The 20926-nt window shown below is 35.0% G+C and overlaps 1 protein-coding gene across 1 annotated transcript in view; it reads left to right on the plus strand.

Moving 5' to 3' along the window:
* CRLF2 (cytokine receptor like factor 2) overlaps positions 1–20926 on the plus strand; it is a 41146-nt gene that overhangs the window by 13756 nt on the left and 6464 nt on the right. Inside the window, exons 3-10 of the mRNA XM_058186004.1 lie at positions 337–390; positions 3470–3581; positions 6410–6576; positions 10846–10979; positions 11790–11943; positions 13186–13303; positions 14603–14687; positions 17942–18062. Coding sequence (XP_058041987.1) covers positions 337–390; positions 3470–3581; positions 6410–6576; positions 10846–10979; positions 11790–11943; positions 13186–13303; positions 14603–14687; positions 17942–18062 — 945 coding nt within the window. The remainder of the gene's footprint in view (positions 1–336; positions 391–3469; positions 3582–6409; positions 6577–10845; positions 10980–11789; positions 11944–13185; positions 13304–14602; positions 14688–17941; positions 18063–20926) is intronic.

Genomic DNA, 20926 nt, shown 5'->3' on the forward strand with positions numbered 1-20926 from the left:
AAACTTGCTAAAACCAATGGGATTGAAATTAGTACATTAATTCAGTCAATCAACTGTACTATGATTAAGTTTGGATTAATCCATTGCTTATAATTAAAAGACAGATATAAAATTGTAATGGCTGATATCATTGATTTCCTTGAATACCTTAAGATATTTAAAGTTATATCAATGTTCTCTTGTTACCTTATTATAAAATCCATTTTACAAAGCAAAAATTATTATAAACAGGAAGAACAATCTATTAGCATGTGTTAAGAATAATGAACCATGTACAGTATGTGGCTGTTGCACAGGGCTTTTCTTTTTCAATCACTCTTACTTTTTCTTTTGAAGATTTATGTCCCCCCCATGAAAATTCTGATGTGGAATACTTCTCAGAAGAAACAGGTAGCATTTTAAAGATTGATTGATTCATTATCTGCCATCAAATCTTCTTTGACTCCTAGGGACCACATAGATAGTTTTTCTTCCTGACAGTCTGTCTCTAATCTATTCTTCCAAGTCTTCCAACTGTGCATTCATCTCTATTGTAACTGAATCCATTCACCTTGCTGTTTGTTGCCTTCTTCTCCTCTTTCTTTCCCTCTTCCTAGCATTAGAAATGTTTCTAGAGAGCTGGGTTTTTGCATAATGTATCCGGAGTAGGATAATTTGATATTGGTTAGTTGTACCTCAAGTGACAACTCTGATTTATTTGTTGGATGATCCATTGGTTTACTGTATTTTCTTGGTCATCTACAATATTCTCAGGACTCTTCTCCAACACCAAAATTCATCCACAAATGTATACTCACAGTCTTCTCAGTTCTGCTCTATGCTGTGTAAAAATCTTTTTCCGACTTTCCAAATGCTTTGTCCCAAGGAAGAGGATGTTTTATCTTAATTTCAGGTTGATTTAGAATTTATTTTGCTGCTGCTTTCTGATTGTATTTGAATGGTGGAAAGTGATGGAGACTGACAGAAAGCACTCTGAAGGTCACTTACAATTGTCTTCAAACTATTTGATCTCAGAAAACTTATTTATCCTTAAATAAGGACTAACTCATTCAAGCCATGTTATATCGTTTGATCAAATGCAGAACAATTCTGATCAGTAGGTATGAATGGACCTGAAACATGTCAAGGTACTTTTCTCCTTCAAAGTAACTAAAATTAAGGAATCCTAGACAAGGTTCTTCCATCTGCACTAGTTACTGGATGTTTCTGGATCCAATTCAAGATACTGGTAGTTACCTATAAAACCCTATACAAAATCCCTGTATGGCTTGGGACCCTATACCTGAATGATTGCATTTTCCATGAGTCTCTACCCATCCAAATAGGTCAAGCAGAAGGGGCATGCTGCAGATTCTGTCAGCCAAACCCTGCCGGCTGCTGGAAGCCAAAAGTCAGATTTTTCTGCAGTGGCCACTGCTCTAAGGACTATCGTCCTTTCTGCCCCCAACCTGGTTACCCTTTCTTAAGGCCTTAAGAGTCTGGATATGTTTTCAAGCTTAGGGCATTGAATTTGGCAATGGACCTATTCCCTAGCTATATTGCTAATAGATCAAATATCGTGTTGTGTAGCTTGAATTGGATGTTTTTAATGTTTTTATTGTTTTAAAATATTTTTTTATTTTGAATTGTAATATATATTATGAACTATAAGTCCCCTAGAGTCATTGACTGAGATGGGTGGCCATAGAAATTGAACAAATAAATAAATAAGGAGGCATAGGAAAACAAATGGAAAATATAGATATCCAAAAGTTCCACAGATACAAAGACTTTACTGTGTTCTCAACTATGTCTTCAGTGGGTCAGGAATAAATCAACTCCACTCACAAATGTGGTTTGTTTGAAGGGTAACAAAGGTCTATAAAAGATAAATGCATTTATAACTGCTCTATAGAAGATTTGAATCTTTTTAATATATTTTTCTTTTCTTATTTCTTTCTTTTTTACCTTATTACTTTTTATATTGTTTTTCCTCTGTAAAATTATTACTTGGTAAAAATTTCTTTTAAAACAGTACATGGTAGGATAACCAAGTTTGGAGATCATCAAAGATTCATGATGGAATTTATGGGAATCTTTTTATACATGATTATACATCATAGCTGAGGATAAATTAAATATATAAATTAGCACAAATCAAAATGATAATAACCTTGCCTTGAATTCAAGAAATACAAAGTTACCCAACTGTCTTCCAGTGAGAACTAAAATAGGTAAAATGAGAAGTGCATTGATGGAGAACAGATAAACTGTCTGAGACAAATGAATGCATAATTAAAGTCAGTTTAAACAATAATAATTTTGTACACCATCCCTTTTTAACTCTTGAATGAAAATTTTGGGTAGCACTAGTGGCTGCAAGAGGAGAGAAACTTTCATGAATGACTTTTTGTGAATTATATGTGATCATTTACTGCAAACAAACGATTAGTGTAAATCAGTGTTTCTTAACCTCAGCCATTTTAAGATGTGTGGACTTCAACTCCCAGAATTCCCCAGCCAGCCACGTACTCATTCCTTATTTTCCAGTCACAATCTTTTTCGTGCTGTATTATAGTTCTTGTTCAAAGTTGCTTGGTTATACTATTGTTAGATGACATAAGGCCTAAGATTTGAAAGATGATTTGCAAATTTGGTTGAATCCATAAACAGCTTTTTGACCCTACATTCTGGCTTTTCATGACTGTAAATGTTAAGTTCTAAAAATATACATATGTTTTGTTGGAAAAAATATCCATCTGGTTCAGTTCCAAGAGGGGAGAAAGACACTGGAAATACGGAGACTGATTGGAAAGATGGTTTAAAACATGGGTTTTAAGTCCTGGGCAGCTGACCACACAGACATGGAGTTGAGAGAGAGAGGTATTTTATACCCGCTTGGGCCTTGCTCTTGAGCTTCCTGTTCCTGTGCAAGAAATGTATTCTATTAGGTGTCAGACTCCCAGGGGATTATGCAGGGGTCATAGCTAACTTTTTAGGTTGTCTGAATTAAGTCTGAAGCCTGCTGAGTGATGCAATGATGAGGCTTGTCTTCTGAAAGGGTGTTGGGTCATTCCTATTGTGTCTTAATGGCTTTCCTGGATTTGATCTTGAGCGAGGGCTATTCCTATCATTCAACCTAGTTCTGCCTTTGTTCAAAATATCCTGTCTTGAATGGATTACCAAATCTGCATTTCTAGAAGCTGGCCTCAGTTTAGTATCTGCTTGGGGGCAGGGAACTGTGGCTCTGAGTTTCTGTCTCCCTTAAGATTTCTATTTCTCTTTTAGGGAAAATATAATATTCTGCCTTTTTAAATATTTTTCAAAGTATTTCATTCTTTTAGGAGAGGGGTGGGTGCTAACTTTCTACAGTTTCACTATTGAAGCAGGTCAGGCAAGAGAATCTCTAAATAAAATCTGCAGACAGTTTTTATTACACAAATGTCATGTTTTATTTTTTATTATGATCAACCGGATTCTTCATACAAAGAAGACAAATTATGTATAAATTATATAATACAAAATATCCATAATGAGCACATGAAAATCTTGTGGGATCCTACAGAAAAGCTTACTGACGGGAACTTTACAATGTTTTATAGGTGAGTATTATTGAAAGACTGTACTTAGTGAGATGAAAGGCATACAAATTTAATAATAAATAAATAAATTTGACTTCCTTTGAACTACTAAGTTTTAATGCTAGAGATTTCTTTGAATAAGTTAGGGTTTTACAGACAAAGCTTATGGTGGTAGTCTTCATCATTTTCCTTCGTTCTTTTGTTCTGTCTGGAAGAATATCTTTACTACTATTAGGCCTCCCATTTTCATTCTTTTAAATCCTTGTGAGCTTTTAAACAATGACATTGATATGATGGGACTATCAGAGATTTACTGTACATTTTATTAAAACAAAAAAATGGAGCAGCAGACCCATCATTAATTGAATTTCAGTGGCATAATTTTGGACTAAGACCATAAAAAGCTGACCTTGATATAAGTGGAACTATATGGAATAAAGAAATAAATATGTCCTTTTTTTAAAAAAAACCCCTCAATTATGACAGTAATTGGTAAATATTAATCTGACTTCCACAAATATTCATTGTTAATTCTAATTTGAAAAAAGTCCAGATACAATTTTTATCTCGTTGGCTAAACATTCTGCATTTTTGACACTTCCACTAACCTGAATCCTAAGTATGAGGAGACCAATACTATTGATCTCACTGGATCTTCTTTAATGCACAGTTCTAACACTCTGTTCAGAACTATCTAAAAATATATTTTTGTAGAACTAACCTACAATCTAACAAGAATGCAATATTTTGTACCAATGGTGGACAAATAGATGCTGCAAAAATAAGCTACAAATAGGGCACCAGGAGTTTGCAAACACCCATCCTGTGGGGGAAAAATGAAGACTTGCATACAGGTAGTTTCTGACTTACAACCACTCATTTAGCGATAATTCAAAGTTACAACAGCAGTGAAAAAAAGTGGCTTACAACTGGTCTTCTTATTTACAACTGTCACAACATTCCCATGGTTATCTCATTAAAACTTGAGCACTTGGCAACCAGCTTTATTTATGACTGTTGCCGTATCACGGGATCATGTGATTGCCATTTGAGACCTTCTCAGTTGGCTTCTAGCAAGCAAAATCAATGGGAAAAACTCAATTCATTTAACAACCCCATGATTCACTTAACAATTGCATTGATTTGCTCAATATCCTTGGCAAAAAGAATCATAAAATCAGGTGCAACTTAACAACCACTTTGCTTAGCAACAGAAAGTCTGGTCTCAATTATGGTTGTAAGTTGAGGAGTACCTATATAGCCTTCTATGGGAGGAATGAAAGTACAGAGTTATTTAGATTAATTTAAGGAAACTGTAAATGCTGCTGAGAGAGGCAGTGGAAAAAATAATCAACTTTATCCACTGTGACCATATTATATCTTTAACACAACCTAGTGATTGTGTTGGTTTTGTACAAGGTATCCAGAGAAATGCAGGTCAAAATATATTGAGATGGCTTGAGGACAGGGCTTAATTTATAGAGTCAAAGCCATCACCATCTTGACAACTTTGGTCTCCCTGTGGAAAACCCTGGTAGTTGAACTTTATGTACTGTTTTTGCACTTAAATTGAAAAGCTCGTTACCGCTGAATTCTTGTTGCCTTAGAAAAAAGATGAAGTAACTGTTATCCACACTGATTTGGCCTTCACATGTTTATTGTAATACAGATATGTAAACTGCCCTGACAGTTTGAAACACAATATTGGATTTTTGTTTTCCTTTTCCATTCCTCTCTGCAGGATCTTATTCTAAGAATAAATGTTAGCAATTTTGATGTAAGAATGATGTGTAGTAAAAGGAATCTGTGGTGATTGCAGTCCTGTGGTTGTGTGGATTTCCCCCACTACACGGGAGACATTATGTGTCATTCAGAATGTGGTTCAAAAGGTTACCACATTCAAATTTAACCTCTGAAACATGCTTATATGGTGCTGTTGAGCAGTAAGGATTTCACTGGCAGAGAAAATTAACAGTACCAGCTGTAACAATACAAATATCTGCAAAACAGTTGAATATCATTGTGCTTCCCTGGCATTTATGTTTTGCTGCTATTGCCATTTTTTAAAGAAGAAAATAGATGGCGATTTTTGTGAATCTAAGAAATCCATCCTTCTCAAATATTTAAGTCATTCTGCATTGACTTTTCATATTGCAAAAAGGCTGACAATAGCACTAGGAGTTGGCTTTATTTTTTTCCTGTCTTTTTTTTCTTTTATGCAAGTTAACATTGTTGAATCTATATTATTTCACTGTAGAAACTGAATTTATATTGATTAAATTGCTGATTTTTATATGATTTGAGCATACCAAACTGAACTAAGATTTTAATATTAAGAGAGAGAGAGAGAGAGAGGCATAGACATAAATATAGATATAAATACATCTGTGCAAATTCTCAGTGAATTGCTTAGTATTCTTTACTTGGCCTATAAAACCTAAAAAAATCACTTGGCCTACAAAAACAGAGAACTTTATTAGAAAATCATAATATTTTTCATGGTGGGAAAAAGCTAATTCTTTCAGATGGCATAGAATTTCTTAAGTTTATTCCTAGGGCAGCAAAGCAATCAACATTTGCTGCAAAATAATAGGAATATTTTGTAGGATGGGAAATAGAGTATTTTCAAAATAGGAATATTCTAAAAATATTATTTTCTGTGATTCTCAAAAGATAATTTTGTATGACCCCAGAGGCCAGCCAGGACCTCTTTCTTGTGGTCACACTTAAACTGCAGTCATATCACCATTTAATATTGTTATTTTGTTATTATGAGTCCTTCGGGAGAAGGGCAGTATACAAATTAAAATATTATTATTATTATTATATTATTGTTATTTCAACTTTAGATTTGACAAACAGAATTGGAAGCAGTGTGTCCAGTATGTCCGTGATCATGCATACATAATTGGTTGTATTTTTAAAATTGAAGGACGTGAATTTGATATTTCTATCAGAGATACAAATGGGACAAAGGAATTTTACCAGGATTTTAAACTGGAGAGCATAAAATTCTGTAAGTCTATATTTTTATCTTTTAGAAATCTATTCAAGTGTCCTTAAATATAATTTTGGAGTACTTGGTATTTGATATAATTGTAATTGCATGAATAATAGCATTTGTAATTTCATATCATAGGAAAAACATGGTAAGCAGTCATAAGAATGTGCTGGATTAATTCCAGACTTTTTGTTTTAAAAAATTCTCAGTTCTTCACTGAGTTGGAAATTTCAGTTGATTGAGATTTTAATGAGTTCTTGTTATTCAAAAAAGTTTCAGGAAGTGTAAGAAAATTCATCAAAATCCCTCTTTTCTCTCTTTAAAGCAGTGGTCCCCAACCTTTATGACTGGCAGGAGCGGTGGTGGGCAGTGGTGGCAGTATGTGTATGTGGGGAAGCTTTTGTGTGTGCAACCTAATCCATCACATGCACAAATTGTTTGTTCACCCACCACTTGCATGGCCTGGTTCCCAATGGGCCACTGACCAGTAGAGGGCCCCCTGCTCTAAAGAATTAAGTTTTTAATATCCAGACCAACTAAATGTGCTGATTTGGCATTTTTGTTGAGAAATTATCCTCCTATTCTACAATGGAGCCATGGGAAACTGTCTTATTCCAAGTTAGACATTGTTCCATCTCGTTATTAGCAGCTTTATAGGGTTTCAGCTGGGTTTTCTTTCAAGTCTACTTGCGATCAGCCTAGAATATTTTACTTTTAGACTACACGAAGATCAGAGACTAACATTAGTGTTGTTTCAGTTCTTTCCTTCATCTTGAAAAGAGTGCTGAATTTTCTACTACAAGATGCAGATTACATATTTAATACAGACAGAATAAATCTATTTTTATTTTTTCAAGGTTTATTGGCTTTTTATTTTTAAACATATATCATATATATATATTAAATATATATTTAAACATATAACATATATATATTTCAATGTCCTTCCTGTTAAAGACTACTTCAGCTTCAATCGCAATAATACAAGAGCAAACAATAGATTCAAACTTAATGTTAACCGCTTCAATCTTGATTGCAGAAAATATGACTTTTGTAACAGAGTTGTTAACGCTTGGAACACACTACCTGACTCTGTGGTCTCTTCTCAAACTCCCAAAAGCTTTAACCAAAAACTGTCTACCATTGACCTCACCCCATTCCTAAGAGGACTATAAGGGGCGTGCATAAGTGCATAAAAGTACCTACCGTTCCTGTCCTATTGTTTTCTTTCATTATATGTGCTTGTATATAATGTTATGACAAAAATAAATAAATAAAAAATCAATACATGAACAGTGTGGCCTCTGGGTATGGTTCATATTAATACAAATAACAACAGTCAATAATTACATTAATCAAATTTATGTAATCCTAATATTAATGTACTTGATAATTTTAAAGTATGTTTATGTTAATACATAGTCTTTCATGTAAAGGTGTATATTCTTATTTTTACCACTCTTTCTAGTTTTTAATCAGGCCATCATTATATTAGAAAAAAGAAGAAAGAAAGAAAAAGGAAAAAAAATTGCTCTACTCTATCCATCATCTCTTGCCCGTTTTAATTCTTATTCATTTTTTGGCTTTCTTCCCATACTCCTTATTACACTTATTACTATAACCATGTTGTTTGTATCTTTCAATTATATTGTTTTTATTTGTTTCCTAGTATGATTTGATAGCTTATTAGTAACCTTGATTATCACTAAGTTTTATTTTTGATGAATGTTTTTTATTCTCCTTATCTACACTGAAAGCATATACACCTAAGACAAATTCCTTGTTTGTCCAAACACACTTGGCTAATAAAGAATTCTATTCTATTCTTGGATCTTTGTCTCTGTCAACATCTGTATCTTCATTATTCCATCTAAAAATTTCTCCTATCTCTATCCTCATAAGCTGTCATATCTCCAGAGTAGCTGCCATATCCCTTTCAAAAACATCTTCCAGATTATCCAATTCCAATTCCATTTTTATATCTCTCAAAAGGTTTTTCTGATCCTCTTGTTTTATTTCGTGATTTGTCTGTTCTATCTTTTCCTCCATTCTTTCTTTCTGCCTCCTCTCTTTCCTGGACTCTTTGATTTTCATTCATTGCCATATTTTCTACTTTGTCATTTATGCCTTGGATTAAGTCTTTTATCTCTCTTTGGTTCTTTGTCATGTTATCCCTGATGCTTTGAAATATCCATGCTATTTCTCTCGAAATGTCACTCATTTCCCCCTGAAAAGGCATCTTATTTTAGTTTAATAAGTCCACTTTTAGTCAGGGCCACAAACAATATAATCAGTTCCTGTTTTGCTCATCAAAGAGTTCAATAATCATAGCTCTTTACATTTCAGGGTTATTAATCAATTCCATTTAAATAGTCCAGACAGTTTCCACACAACAAAAGTCACTTTACTTTACTTAAAAGTCTTCCTTATCACAATAGTAAAGTAAATAATTATAGGACAGTTATATCACCACAATCTTTCAAAAAGATGTTGTTTATTTCTTCTGTCAAAATCTTCCTAGATTTGTAGAGGTGTAGTATATTCCATTCCCCAGTAGATGGCAGTATCAACAGAGATTTCAGCATTGTTTCAAATGTGATAAATTAAAATCCAAAGTTAATTCAGTTTATAGAGACAAAATTAAATAGTCGAATCAATTCAGGTACATAGTTCCAGCATATTTTAATGGCTTTCCATAACAATGCCTACTCAGTTTAGAATCCAATTTTTTTTAATTAAAAGATCTTTAACTTTTCTCCCCTTAGATCCTTTCATTCAGGTCTAGGATTTTTCTCTCTATGGTTATTTGCCACTTTAAAAAAGATAATTCTAAAAGTCTCTTTTCTTCTCTTGATTTTCTTCTTCTTTCCTTTAAATTTAGGGATTAAATGCAAAAAAGAAAGGAATCTTCTGCCAGCTCCAATCACTGTTCACTAACTCCACTCCAGCACCAGTCTTTGGTGTTCCTCGGCTGTCCCAGCTTCACGGCAGCCAAGTTTAGGCTTCTTCTTCTCCTCATTGTGACAGAGAGGGAAAGAAGAACCCTAGGTCAGGCAGGAGAGTTGCGACTCTCTGCGACCATGCAGGGCACCCCTCTTTGCTTCATCTCCCCTACAGGGAGGCTTTGGCTCCTCCTGGAGCCCACCAACAGGGAGGATTCAGCACGGGAGCACATAGACCCGCTCCTTGGGTCCAATCTCACTGCGAAATCAACCGCTGACTGGTTTCATCCGGGTTTTCTCTCAAGTCTACCTGGGATCAGCCTAGAATATTTTGCTTTTAGACTACAGGAAGATTGGAGACTCTAACATTAGTGTTGTTTCAGTTCTTTCCTTCATCTTGAAAAGACTGTTGAATTTTCTACCACAAGATGCAAATTATATATTTAATACAGACAGAATAAATTTATTTTTATGACTGAGCTACTCTGCAGAAGGACAGCCAAAAATGATAAACCTGACCTGAGAAATTGCTAGATCTGTTGTTTCACAATAAGTAAAACTGAAATCTGAATAATCTCTTTTCCCAGTGGCTAAAATTTGGGCTGAAACCCAAAGAAGCAGCTCAGGTTTCTAGGAATTTAGGGCTCTTGAGTCATGAACTAGATGAAGAAAATGTAAGTTTAATTCTTGACTGTAGGAAAATATTCCTAAATGAGACAAAATGGGGAGAAAGGATTACCAGCTACCTGAAATACAATTTGGAAGAAAAAAGTGGGAGAGAAATCTAATAATGAATATTTTCCTTGATTTCCTTTAGACACCACTCAATTTAACCTGCTGCTTAAACATGCCCTACAGACAAGAAATTTCTTCATTATATATTTCCTTGCAATACCTGAGAAAATACTACTTTTTCAGCAGCTTTATAACATCCTGCTTCAGCATCAGGGTTTCCTTTTTTTTTTTTAAAGAATTTTTAAATATAACCAAGAGCACATAACCACATAGAAGTCATCAATTTTAAAAAGTTAATGAGCTGCAAATATTATTAGCCTACTTTTGCTCCTACCTTTTATTTCCAGTAGACGTAGTACTGCCCTATCAGATCACCTGCAACATTCTGGATTTTTAAATTTTATAGTAAAACCTAGTGCCTAACATATTTAAAAGATTATTATAATTTCTGTACATAAAAATATTAATGTATAAGCAAAAGGGACTTTTATAAAAATTATTAAACATTTGGATTCTTGCAATGTAATAACCATTAAAAAATGAAACACAAATTTGCGTGTATCTAGAAAAATTGCAATCTGTACTAATTTATTTTCATCTTTCCCAGTGAAGCCCAAATCTCCTCAAAACATAACCTTCCTCTGGAAACATAACAAAGTGATCATAGAACATAAGCCACCGTTCCTGCTACATTGTTTTAAATTGGAATATCAGTACAAAAGTGAATTTGATGAAGATTGGGTACGTGTCAGATAGAATCTTTTGTAACATAGATTCAAAGGTAAAGGGGATGGGAATGTTGAAAAGCAGTTAACCTATATTTAAAAGTCTGTCATATGCAACAAATATAGAACTGTTCTCTGTTAAAATGGACAGCGGGATGTGGAATGACAGATTGAAATGAAATGGAAAGATGCATTAAGGGTGAACATTAGGAGGAATTTCGGGATGTTAAAGTTCTGTAGAAGCAGAATAGTTTGCCTTGGTGGACACTCCACCACTCCACTCACTTTTCTGAAAAATTTCAAAAGGATTGGAATTCAAATGGTTGGATGACATCTGTCAGGGATGGTTTAGTAGATTGCTACATTGATTAGAGCATGTAAGTAGAAGATTACCTGGTGTCTTCCAGCTTATACCTGTATGTTCCAAGATTCTATGAGTTTTCATACTAATGTGATGAATCTCATAATGATTTTTTAGGGTGATCATTAAAAAAAACCCCACCAATTGCAAATTGTCACCCAGATATTTCTTCTTAATTGCTAATGTAAAAATACAAAGATGGAAAAAATTTTTAAAAAGATTTGTGCTTAATTGTTTTATGGTCTATGAGGTTTTGAATTGTGGTACAAGTGATTGAATTATAAATGAGACTGATAAAGAATTTAACCTTTTACATTACTGGCATCTGACACAAAGAGTGAATCTTTCTAATAGATCTGTGTATTTCGAAAGCCTTTGCTATACAATCTTGGTTTTTCCTATATCTGGAAGAGGAAATGTATACAGTGAACCAAATTAATAATGACTGCCACTCTTGCCATTCAGTTTAGGAAAAATGAAAGCTACAAGTTTGAAATACAAGGTTTGGATCCAGAGAAGTGCTATTCCTTCCAGTTTAGGGCAAGATTCTGCTGCAGTAGTTCTTCTTATCCAAGTGAATGGGGACCAAAAATACATTGGAAAAACGGCAGTTCTATAGGTAAAAATGGATAAATATTATTTCCCTGTTATCATCATCAATAATTCTCTGATGTTTAATATTTATTTATGTATACAAATGTATAATTACCAGGTTCATAGCCTCAGCTTTGTGAGGCACTCCAGACAACAAGCACACAAAGAAATACTCTTCCAAAGTAATACCTTTGCAATACTAAAATAGACCTAAGGGTTAGGGAGACGATGTTGCTTGTAGCCCTTTAGGGTGTCCATCTCTTTCCTCAAGCTTTCAATTCATGTGAGTGCCAATCTGGACTGGATGAACAATTGAGATGTATTACAAGTTCTATGGATAGGCTGCGAATCTGCTGCTCCTTAGTCTCCTTACTTGTTCCATCTAAACTGGCTTTTCTGAATGGCAGAAGGCCTTACTCCAGAGAGAAAGAGGGTGGATCTCTCTTTTTTTTACAAAATTAATTACAGAAACACATGTACTCTGACCCATATTTTATAATGAGCCAGTGGTGAAATCCAGGTTTTTTTACTACCGGTTCTGTGGGCGTAGCTTGATGGGTATGGTATGGCTTGGTAGGCATGTCAGGGGAAGGATACTGCAAAATCTCCATTCCCACCCCACTCTGGGGCCAGCCAGAGGTGGTTTTTGCTGGTTCTCTGAACTACTCAAAATTTCTGCTACTGGTTCTCCGAACTGCTTAAAATTTCTGCTACTGGTTCTCCAGAACCTGCTGGATTTCACCTCTGTAATGAGCTGCTTTCAGTTCTCAGTTTGGAAAATAATTTTGCAAGTCTCAGTACCCAACTGAAAGCTAGTAATAAAACGCAGTTGAATATATACTCATGTTATTTGGGGGGGGGGGGGTAAACCAACCCAAACATGAACTAAGAGCAAATACTTTCAGGTTGAGGCCTTATTTTTGCCTATTCTAAATGTAGCAACAGCAACAGTTGTGATGAGGCAACATTAAGGTCACCACAGGTGGCTTTTCTATCAGGTATTTTTACCAGAATATTTCTAGTGAAATACAAAATGTATTACCATAAAACTTTAACATGGCAATATTAACACTAATGGATATTGAAGATCCTCCATAAGGGATCTCCATGAAGATCCTTTTCAGGCTTTATTCCTTTTTAGAAGACAATACTTGCAAAAAAATATACCTAAGCAGAACCAATGTTTCTTTTGTTAATCCCTTAAAAAATACTTTCAACATTTTGTGTGTGTGTGCCTGTGTCTGCATCTGTGTTTGATTTCTTTAAGATTCGTGTGAAGCTGATGACTTCAATCCAGATTTACATATTGTCCTCCAGTCAAGTTTGGTGATGGCTGGCCTCCTAGTCATGACAGCCATTCTGCTTTATATCTGCAGGCTGAAGAAGTATGTGATGCTTATTTTTATAACTCTGTCAATTACTGTAACAATGCTTTTTATTATGATTATAAAACCTAAGCAATTATAGAGATCAATTGGGAGCAAAGTTTTTAATGATTCTGGTATGTTGCACTGTCTTGAATCTCCCTTTTGCATGAAATGTCACTTTTAAACTGAATGCATTATTCTACTAAGATGCCCATTGTGGTATGCATATTTTGGGTTGAGAAACATTTGAAGGATAACCATGTCCCAAGATCCATATCAGGCTAGGAACTGTGAATTAGGCCAGTTTGTTAAAAAACAGATGAAATAAAGTGATTATTGAAAGAGGAATTATTTTCAACACAGTGAAAAAAGAGGAAGTTAGTTGGAAAAGTGCCATCAGCAAGAAATTGGAAGGGGGAGAGGGAAGAAAGGAGACTTCTAGAGAAAGTTCAAAAAAAGTCCTATAATATTTGCAAATCAAGCGGACAGATTTGTTCACAATTATTGTACTGACAAAAGCAGGGAATTTAAACAAATCCTTGTAGCTAATCAGTACGTGCTGTGACTTTAGTTCATTCTCACTGGACACAATTAAAATACTGTATTTCCCTTCATTATAAACACCCACTGGTTCAGCTTCCAGTGATAAATGGAAGTTTAAAGTTCCAAAGAACTAAAACAGAAGTGAAAGATGAGTTTAAACAAGAATAGCATATAGAGAAGTTCTATTGTCATACTTTTAAATTCAGATTAAACTTTTTCCTTGAAGGTAAACTGAAGAATTGAAAATTATCTATCTAATCTCTGTTTAGATTATCAGTGGGATACTGTCTCTTTTATTGGTAATACAGTACTTTATCATAGTAAACATGTTGCAATTTTCTACAGTAGCATGCTTACTACGATGAAGTATTTGTAAAGAGATTAATTCATTATAGAAATTCTTTTATGTCCTCTTCAGTTTCAGATATGATTACACAGCTAGGCTAGCAACATCAATTCTGAAATCAGCCAACTCTATCCCAAACCTTTAAATTATTCAGTGAATGGCTAGATATTCCAAATTTTATTAAAATTACTTGCTTTAGACTTTTTCATGTTTTCACTTTTTCAGCTGAAAGTTGTACTTCTTTTTCTTCTTACTGTAAAACTGTAGAAATATATGTAGGTTTTTTTAAATAAAAAAATATGCAGGAAAGGGTAAAATAAATGTTAATGGTTGGAAATTTATCAGAAGAAGTCTGTTTTTGGAATATGTTACTCACATTTTCTCTAATCATTTCTCTTAACCAATCTTTATCTTTTAAATGGTTACAGAATTAGAAAAACTTTAATGCCGGCTATACCAGACCCTAAAAATATATATTCTGATTTATTCAGGGATCACAATGGAAACTTCCAGGTGAGTTATCATGGAATGTTGAATTCCTCTTCCTAATTTTTGATTCCCCTGACAACTAACTTTTCACAAGTCTGTTTGAACTTGTTGATTCATTAGATATCTCCAAGCTAGTTTGCACATATCTTGCAATGGCCAGATATTATTTATCTATTTGCATAACTATTTCTGGATTGTTCCTTTTTTGAAGCATTCTAGATAGTTCATAATTCCAAGCAAAGCAATTAAAACCATGACTTAACCAAAACAAATATCACCAATTTATGACATGTAGAATTAAAATATGTAAAATAGATAAAACTAAATTGATTATGTGCCATCAAATTGTTTTCTAGCCCTCGTGACCTCATAACAAAAGTATTAAATATTAAGCTATATCATATTCTTAATAAGAAGCACCAATTACTGGACAAAATAATATATCTCAATAGATAAAAAATAGAGGATATGCATCACCGTAGTCTCAAATATCATAAGGCAGAGCAAGTTAATTCAGAACAGATTTTTGTTCATTTTGTTTGGATAGCTTGATCTGAATTCATTCCACGTCAGTTATTAGATTGCATGCAGCTGTTACTCCAAACTGCTTCATAACAATTGTATCAGCATGGGTGGATGAAAATGAAATTTTTGACAATTTTTAAGAGAAAGTAAAAATGCAAAGAATATCAATTTCAATGACAAGGTATCAAAATGTCCTTTAAAACCTTGGGAGTGGGGAAAAGGTTCAGGGTTAAAGGAGATACTTAATTTTATTATTCATTTTACCTAATGGTAATCCAACTTTTCATCCTAAGTAACTGATGGCAGTATTGGTAAGTTGTTGTGAACAAGAAATTAACTTTTATTTTTATTTAACATTTATTAATTAGATTTATATGGCCATCCAGCTTACCTAAAATAACTCTGGGTATCATATGATAATCCAATAAAACAATGCATATATAAAAACAATCATATATTCATATGTATGTGTGTGTGTTAAAAATTAAATATACCATATATTTTATGGTAATAAATTAATTACCATTAATTAATTAATTAATTAAATTCATTACTTTTCCTATTCAGTCATTGACAGCAAAATCACTATGTTCAGGAAAGGGCATTATCAATATGAAATAACACTCCATCCTTAATACATGAATTCATGTATTAAGAATTAGTGTCAATGTTGCTCATCATAGGGGTAACTATCATTGTTACATAAAATATGTAAAAAAATCTGGGATCGAAAGCATGGAAAAGTCATGGAAATTTGGTATATTTTTTCTTGTAAATTTCTTAATCTGATAAAAAGAATTTATAAAGACCTGTATTTGGTCATATTCACAAAAAACAAGAAATTGAAAGAAGCCAAAATTTACCCATCTCTGATTTGTGTTTCAGTGCTATTAGTCAGAATAATGTTCTGAATGTTCTATGTTCTGAAAGTTTATTTCTAACAGTGATGAACATTTTTCTTTTATGTTTTTAACTGTTCCATAAATGAAACAGTTCTTTTTATTTAATATAATTATATAAAATATTAATATTTTATTTAATAGAAATATGACATATTTAATATGACACTTTCCAAACTGTTGCTATTTCCTCTGACCAAGGAGATCTCATTAGTTTTACCATACCTAGAAGACTGTGATTATTCTAAACATGTTAGACTATAATTCACATAACCTGCCCTTAAGTCCAATGATCACAATTGTTAAGAATTGTAGTCAAATGTTAAAGACAGCTAGGTGATTTGGGGTGAGTCACTGTCTATCCACCCAATTCACAGCACAGGGTTATTGTTGTGGGGAAAATAGGAGGAGTAAGGAGCATGTTTGTCACCTTATTTATAAAAGCAATAAAGGCAGGATAAAAATACATACATACATACATTCAAAAATTATCAAAGATTAGGGAAGGCTATGCTATCTGAATATTCCATGTAGTAATAGCACCTTGTTGCAGGGGTGAAATGCTACTGGTTCAGACAGGTTCTGCCGTCCGGGTAGGGAAAATTTTGACTGGTTCAGAGAACTGGTAAGGAAAAATTTGATTGGCCCTGCCCACCTGCCCTCCCCCTCCTCTCACCTCTCCTATATTCTGTTGTTTATTAGCTCAGCTGATTTGCGTGGTAGAGTGATTGCCGCCTCAGCTGAGCTAAGAAACAGCAAATGAGTCTTAGTCTCATTTGCCTTCAGCTAGAATAATAAAGATAAATTTTCTGTGGCTTTTTTTCCTCCCCCCCCCCCCACCAAGTAGGGAAAGGAATAGCAGCTTTAATGAGATGTCTGGGCGTTCAGCCAATTATCACCTCCTTACAATGTTGCGAAGCTGCAAATCACCTTGCCTGAGAAAGTGCCTCTAAAGAAACTGCCTTTTGCTTCCTCTGGAGCAAAAGCAGAGAGCCTCTTCCAGGGAAGATTTCTCTGTCTTCTGTTTTTCTTCCACAGCAGAACAAAAAAAGCTTCTTCGTATGAAGGCTTTTCCAGTTCTTTATTTTGATTTTCTTCTGGAGCAAAAGAAAGCCCTTTCTAATGAAGCAGTTCCACTGGTTAATTGTTCTTACTGTCAGGACGTTTCTCCTTAGTTTTAGGTTGCTTCTCTCTTTGTTCAGTTTCCATCCATTGCTTCTTGTTTTGTCTTCTGGTGCTTTGGAAAATACATTACCCCTTCTGGCAGCCCCTTAAAAGCCTATTGTCTAAAGTAGCTTTGCCTTCTTGGCAAAGCATGTGAGCCATTTCTCCTTTCAATGGTCCATGAAAGTACATCTATAGTATGTAGATAATAAAGTTGAAAAAAGGTGAACAACATTTTTACAGAACTATAGGTATGTTGAGGCTGGGTGTGACAAAGAATGGCTGGGACGGGAGGGGCCAGGCGAGGCACCCATTGATGTGAATGACATTGAGTTGGCCACACCCACCTGGTCACATGCCCACAAAGCCACACCCACAGAACTGGTAGGAAAAATTTTTAGATTTCACCACTGCTTTGTTGATCTTGACTTGTCTGAAAAAGCTAAGCAGAATCAAATCTGGTTAAACCTCGAGTGAGGTATACAAAGAATGTAAGTTCAGTCAAGGTCAAAAATACATCTTGGAAGAAGACAAAGAAAGACAAATCACTTCCATCTCCATAGACACGAGCATGACATCACTAGAAATCAAATATTAGTCCAAAGAGAACTTTACTTTTTATTACCAGTTAATATGCCTGGAAGACCATTTAAGAAATCATGGTAATCAGTTGGTGATTTTTTTTTCAAGGAGTGGATTGATAAAACTGAAAATGTGCTGCCTGAAACACAGTTAGAATGTATAGAAAAAGAATGTATAATTGAAGAGGAAAAAGAGGAAGATCTTCAACAAGTTAAAATGGAAGCCAAAGGTATGTTTTTGAAATCCAGTGTATGAATATGGAGGCTGTATTGCCCTTTTCCAACTTAAATTACAGCTTTTGTTTGAAATTAAACTTATGAACTGAACATAGCAATTTATAATGCCAAATTGCACCAACTATTTGTGAAGCAATGCTGGTGTTTCAAAAATGGGAAAGTTGCAGAAAAAAACAACTCGCATAAACAATAGCTGTAACAAATTCCTTATCTGGGCTTATTAAAAGGAATAGAAATGCAGATATGATACAGGTATATAAAAGTATCCATGTACCAATAGAAAAGAATATTTGTAGTTCAGGGATGAACTGTGAGTCCTTAGTGCTCTTAGAGCTTGATTATTTTCTTGCAGACATTACATTACACAATTAGGTAAGATCATAAGTGCTAGAAGAGAGGGGGGGTTGCTTTGTTTATATACAAGTGGTTGCCCAGTCAGTGTTGGAATAAAAGGGCAACATCCAATGAGGGAGCAAAGAATTTTAGAAACAAACCACTGCCTTAAAACTGGTGTCATCAACAGAATTTTGGCTTCCTAGACTTGTAAGAAAAGACAAGGCTAAGAATAAAAAAGTTTCTTTCAACATATAAATAAATAGTTAAATAAATAAGAAAAAAGTCAAGGAAACAGTTGGTCCACTAAAGAGAGAATATGGCAAGGAAGTAACAGGCAGTAGAAAGAAGGCAGAGCTGCTTTACTCATTCTTTGCATCAGTCTCCATACAAAAAGAAACTATAGCCCAACCTACCAAAAACGTAACTTCAGCAAAGCATTTGATAAAGTGGACCACAACCTATAGTACTTCTTGGTAAACTTGAAAAATATGGGATATACAGCATCACCACCAGATGGATTTGTAACTGGCTGGCAAACATGCTCAATGTGAAGTGAAGTAAGCAATGGAGTACCACAAGGTACTTAGGCCCAGTACTCTTCAACATCTTCATAAATGACTTAGATGAAGGAATAAAAGGGAAACTTATCAAATTTGCAGATGACACTAAGCTGGCAGGAATAGCCAACACCCCAAAAGACAAGCTCAGGATCCAAAAAGATCTTGACAGACTTGAACTATAAACCCTATTCAACAACATGAAATTTAATGTGAAGAAAAGTAAGGTTTTACACCTAGGCAGGAAAAACCAAACGTACAAGTACAGATTAGGCGAAATCTGGCTCAAAAACAGTAACTGTGAGAGGGACCTTGGAGTCCTAGTGGACAATCACTTAAATATGAACCAATAGTGTGCAGTAGTGAACATCAGGAAAAGAAAACAGATCATCTATACCAGGGCTGTCAAACTTTCATTGAGGGCTGCATCAGGGTTGTGTCTGACCTTGGGGGTGGGGGCTGAGGTGTGTGTGGCCAGGGTGTGTGTGGCCAGAGTGGGTGTGACCAGGGTGGGTGTGGCTAGCTGGACGTCACTCGATGTCAGACCTGTCATGGCGTGAGCATTCTACCAGCAAAAATGGCTTCCCAAGGTCCGTTTTCGGCTGTGACGGCCTCCTGCAACCCTCTGCCAATGAAAACAGAGCTCTGCTTTTGCTGGCTGAGGCACCATGGACCGGTCCTTCACTGTTTCCAGTGTGGCCCTGCAGGCCAGATCTAAGCACCCCACAGGCCAGATTCGGCCCCCAGGCCTTGAATTTGATACCTCTGGTCTGTACCACATCTTCCAAAGATATCCAAAAATGGATATCTATACAACTTTATCGAAAGGTGCCTGACCACTCAACCCACTACAGTTCATCCATGCTATGAAAAGTATAACACTGCCATACATTAAAAACATCTCAGAAAAAAGGTATATTGAGGAATAATTTTTGATATTACAACATTGGAAGATGGGATAGTGTTTATTATAGAAGATTGGACTTTAAACTTAATGGACTTAGATGAGAAGGTAGAATTATCAGCATATTTGAAAGATTATTTTTGAAGCATATATATATAATGGAGATGGTTTGTTTTTTTAAAAAAAATATTGGATTGAAATAACAAAATACTAAATAGCTTTTAAATGAATAGAATGTAATTGTATTAATATTAATATTTTCCTTTTTCTTTTTTTTATGGAAAAGGGGAGTTGAGGTTCAAGAAGAGAGATGGGAGTTTATGTTAATTAGCATATTTTAGTTTATGATTGTTAGATACGATACCCTGTATTTGCTCTGGGAAGTCAGGGGGGAGGGATGGGGGAAAGAGGGAGGAGGGAGGGGAAGGGTTAGGGTTGGGGGGGAGGGGGGATGTATGGAGGAAAAATTTTTTGTAAAACTTTTTCAAAAAAAAAAAAATCTCAGAAACAATCAAGAGACTATTGCAACCACATGGCATCACTATAGCATGCAAACTAGCTAAAGCCCTCCCAAACATCTTAAGTAAACCTCAGTACCTCGCTACCTCAGGTATCTGCCGCCTATCTTCACCGCCTGGAATGGGCCAAAAATGGGGCACGCAAAGGCTGAAAATGGGGCATGCAGAGGCCAAAAACAACATGCACGGAGGCCAAAAATGGGGCACATGGAGGTTGTGATAGGCAGCAGTGGTGATCAGCGGCGACAGCGGCGATGGGCGGTGGTGATCCCAACAGCCTGGAACAGCTGATAGGCGGTATTCTGGGAGGCAGATCCAACCACCAATCAGCTGCTCGTGCTAAATCAGGCTGTGCTGAAGCTGACCAGGCTGTTTTCTGTTTGCTACAAGGAGGCAAATTGCTGGGAGGCAGAGGGAGATTTTTTTTTGTTTTCCTCCCCAAAAGCTAGGTGCATGTTATAGTCAGATTGCCTTATAGTCAAAAAAATATGTTAGTTATAGTATAATATTCAAACTATCAGAATTAGGTGAGATACTTGAAA

The sequence above is a fragment of the Ahaetulla prasina genome, chromosome 5 (genome assembly GCF_028640845.1).
Source record: "Ahaetulla prasina isolate Xishuangbanna chromosome 5, ASM2864084v1, whole genome shotgun sequence".
NCBI lineage: Eukaryota > Metazoa > Chordata > Lepidosauria > Squamata > Colubridae > Ahaetulla > Ahaetulla prasina.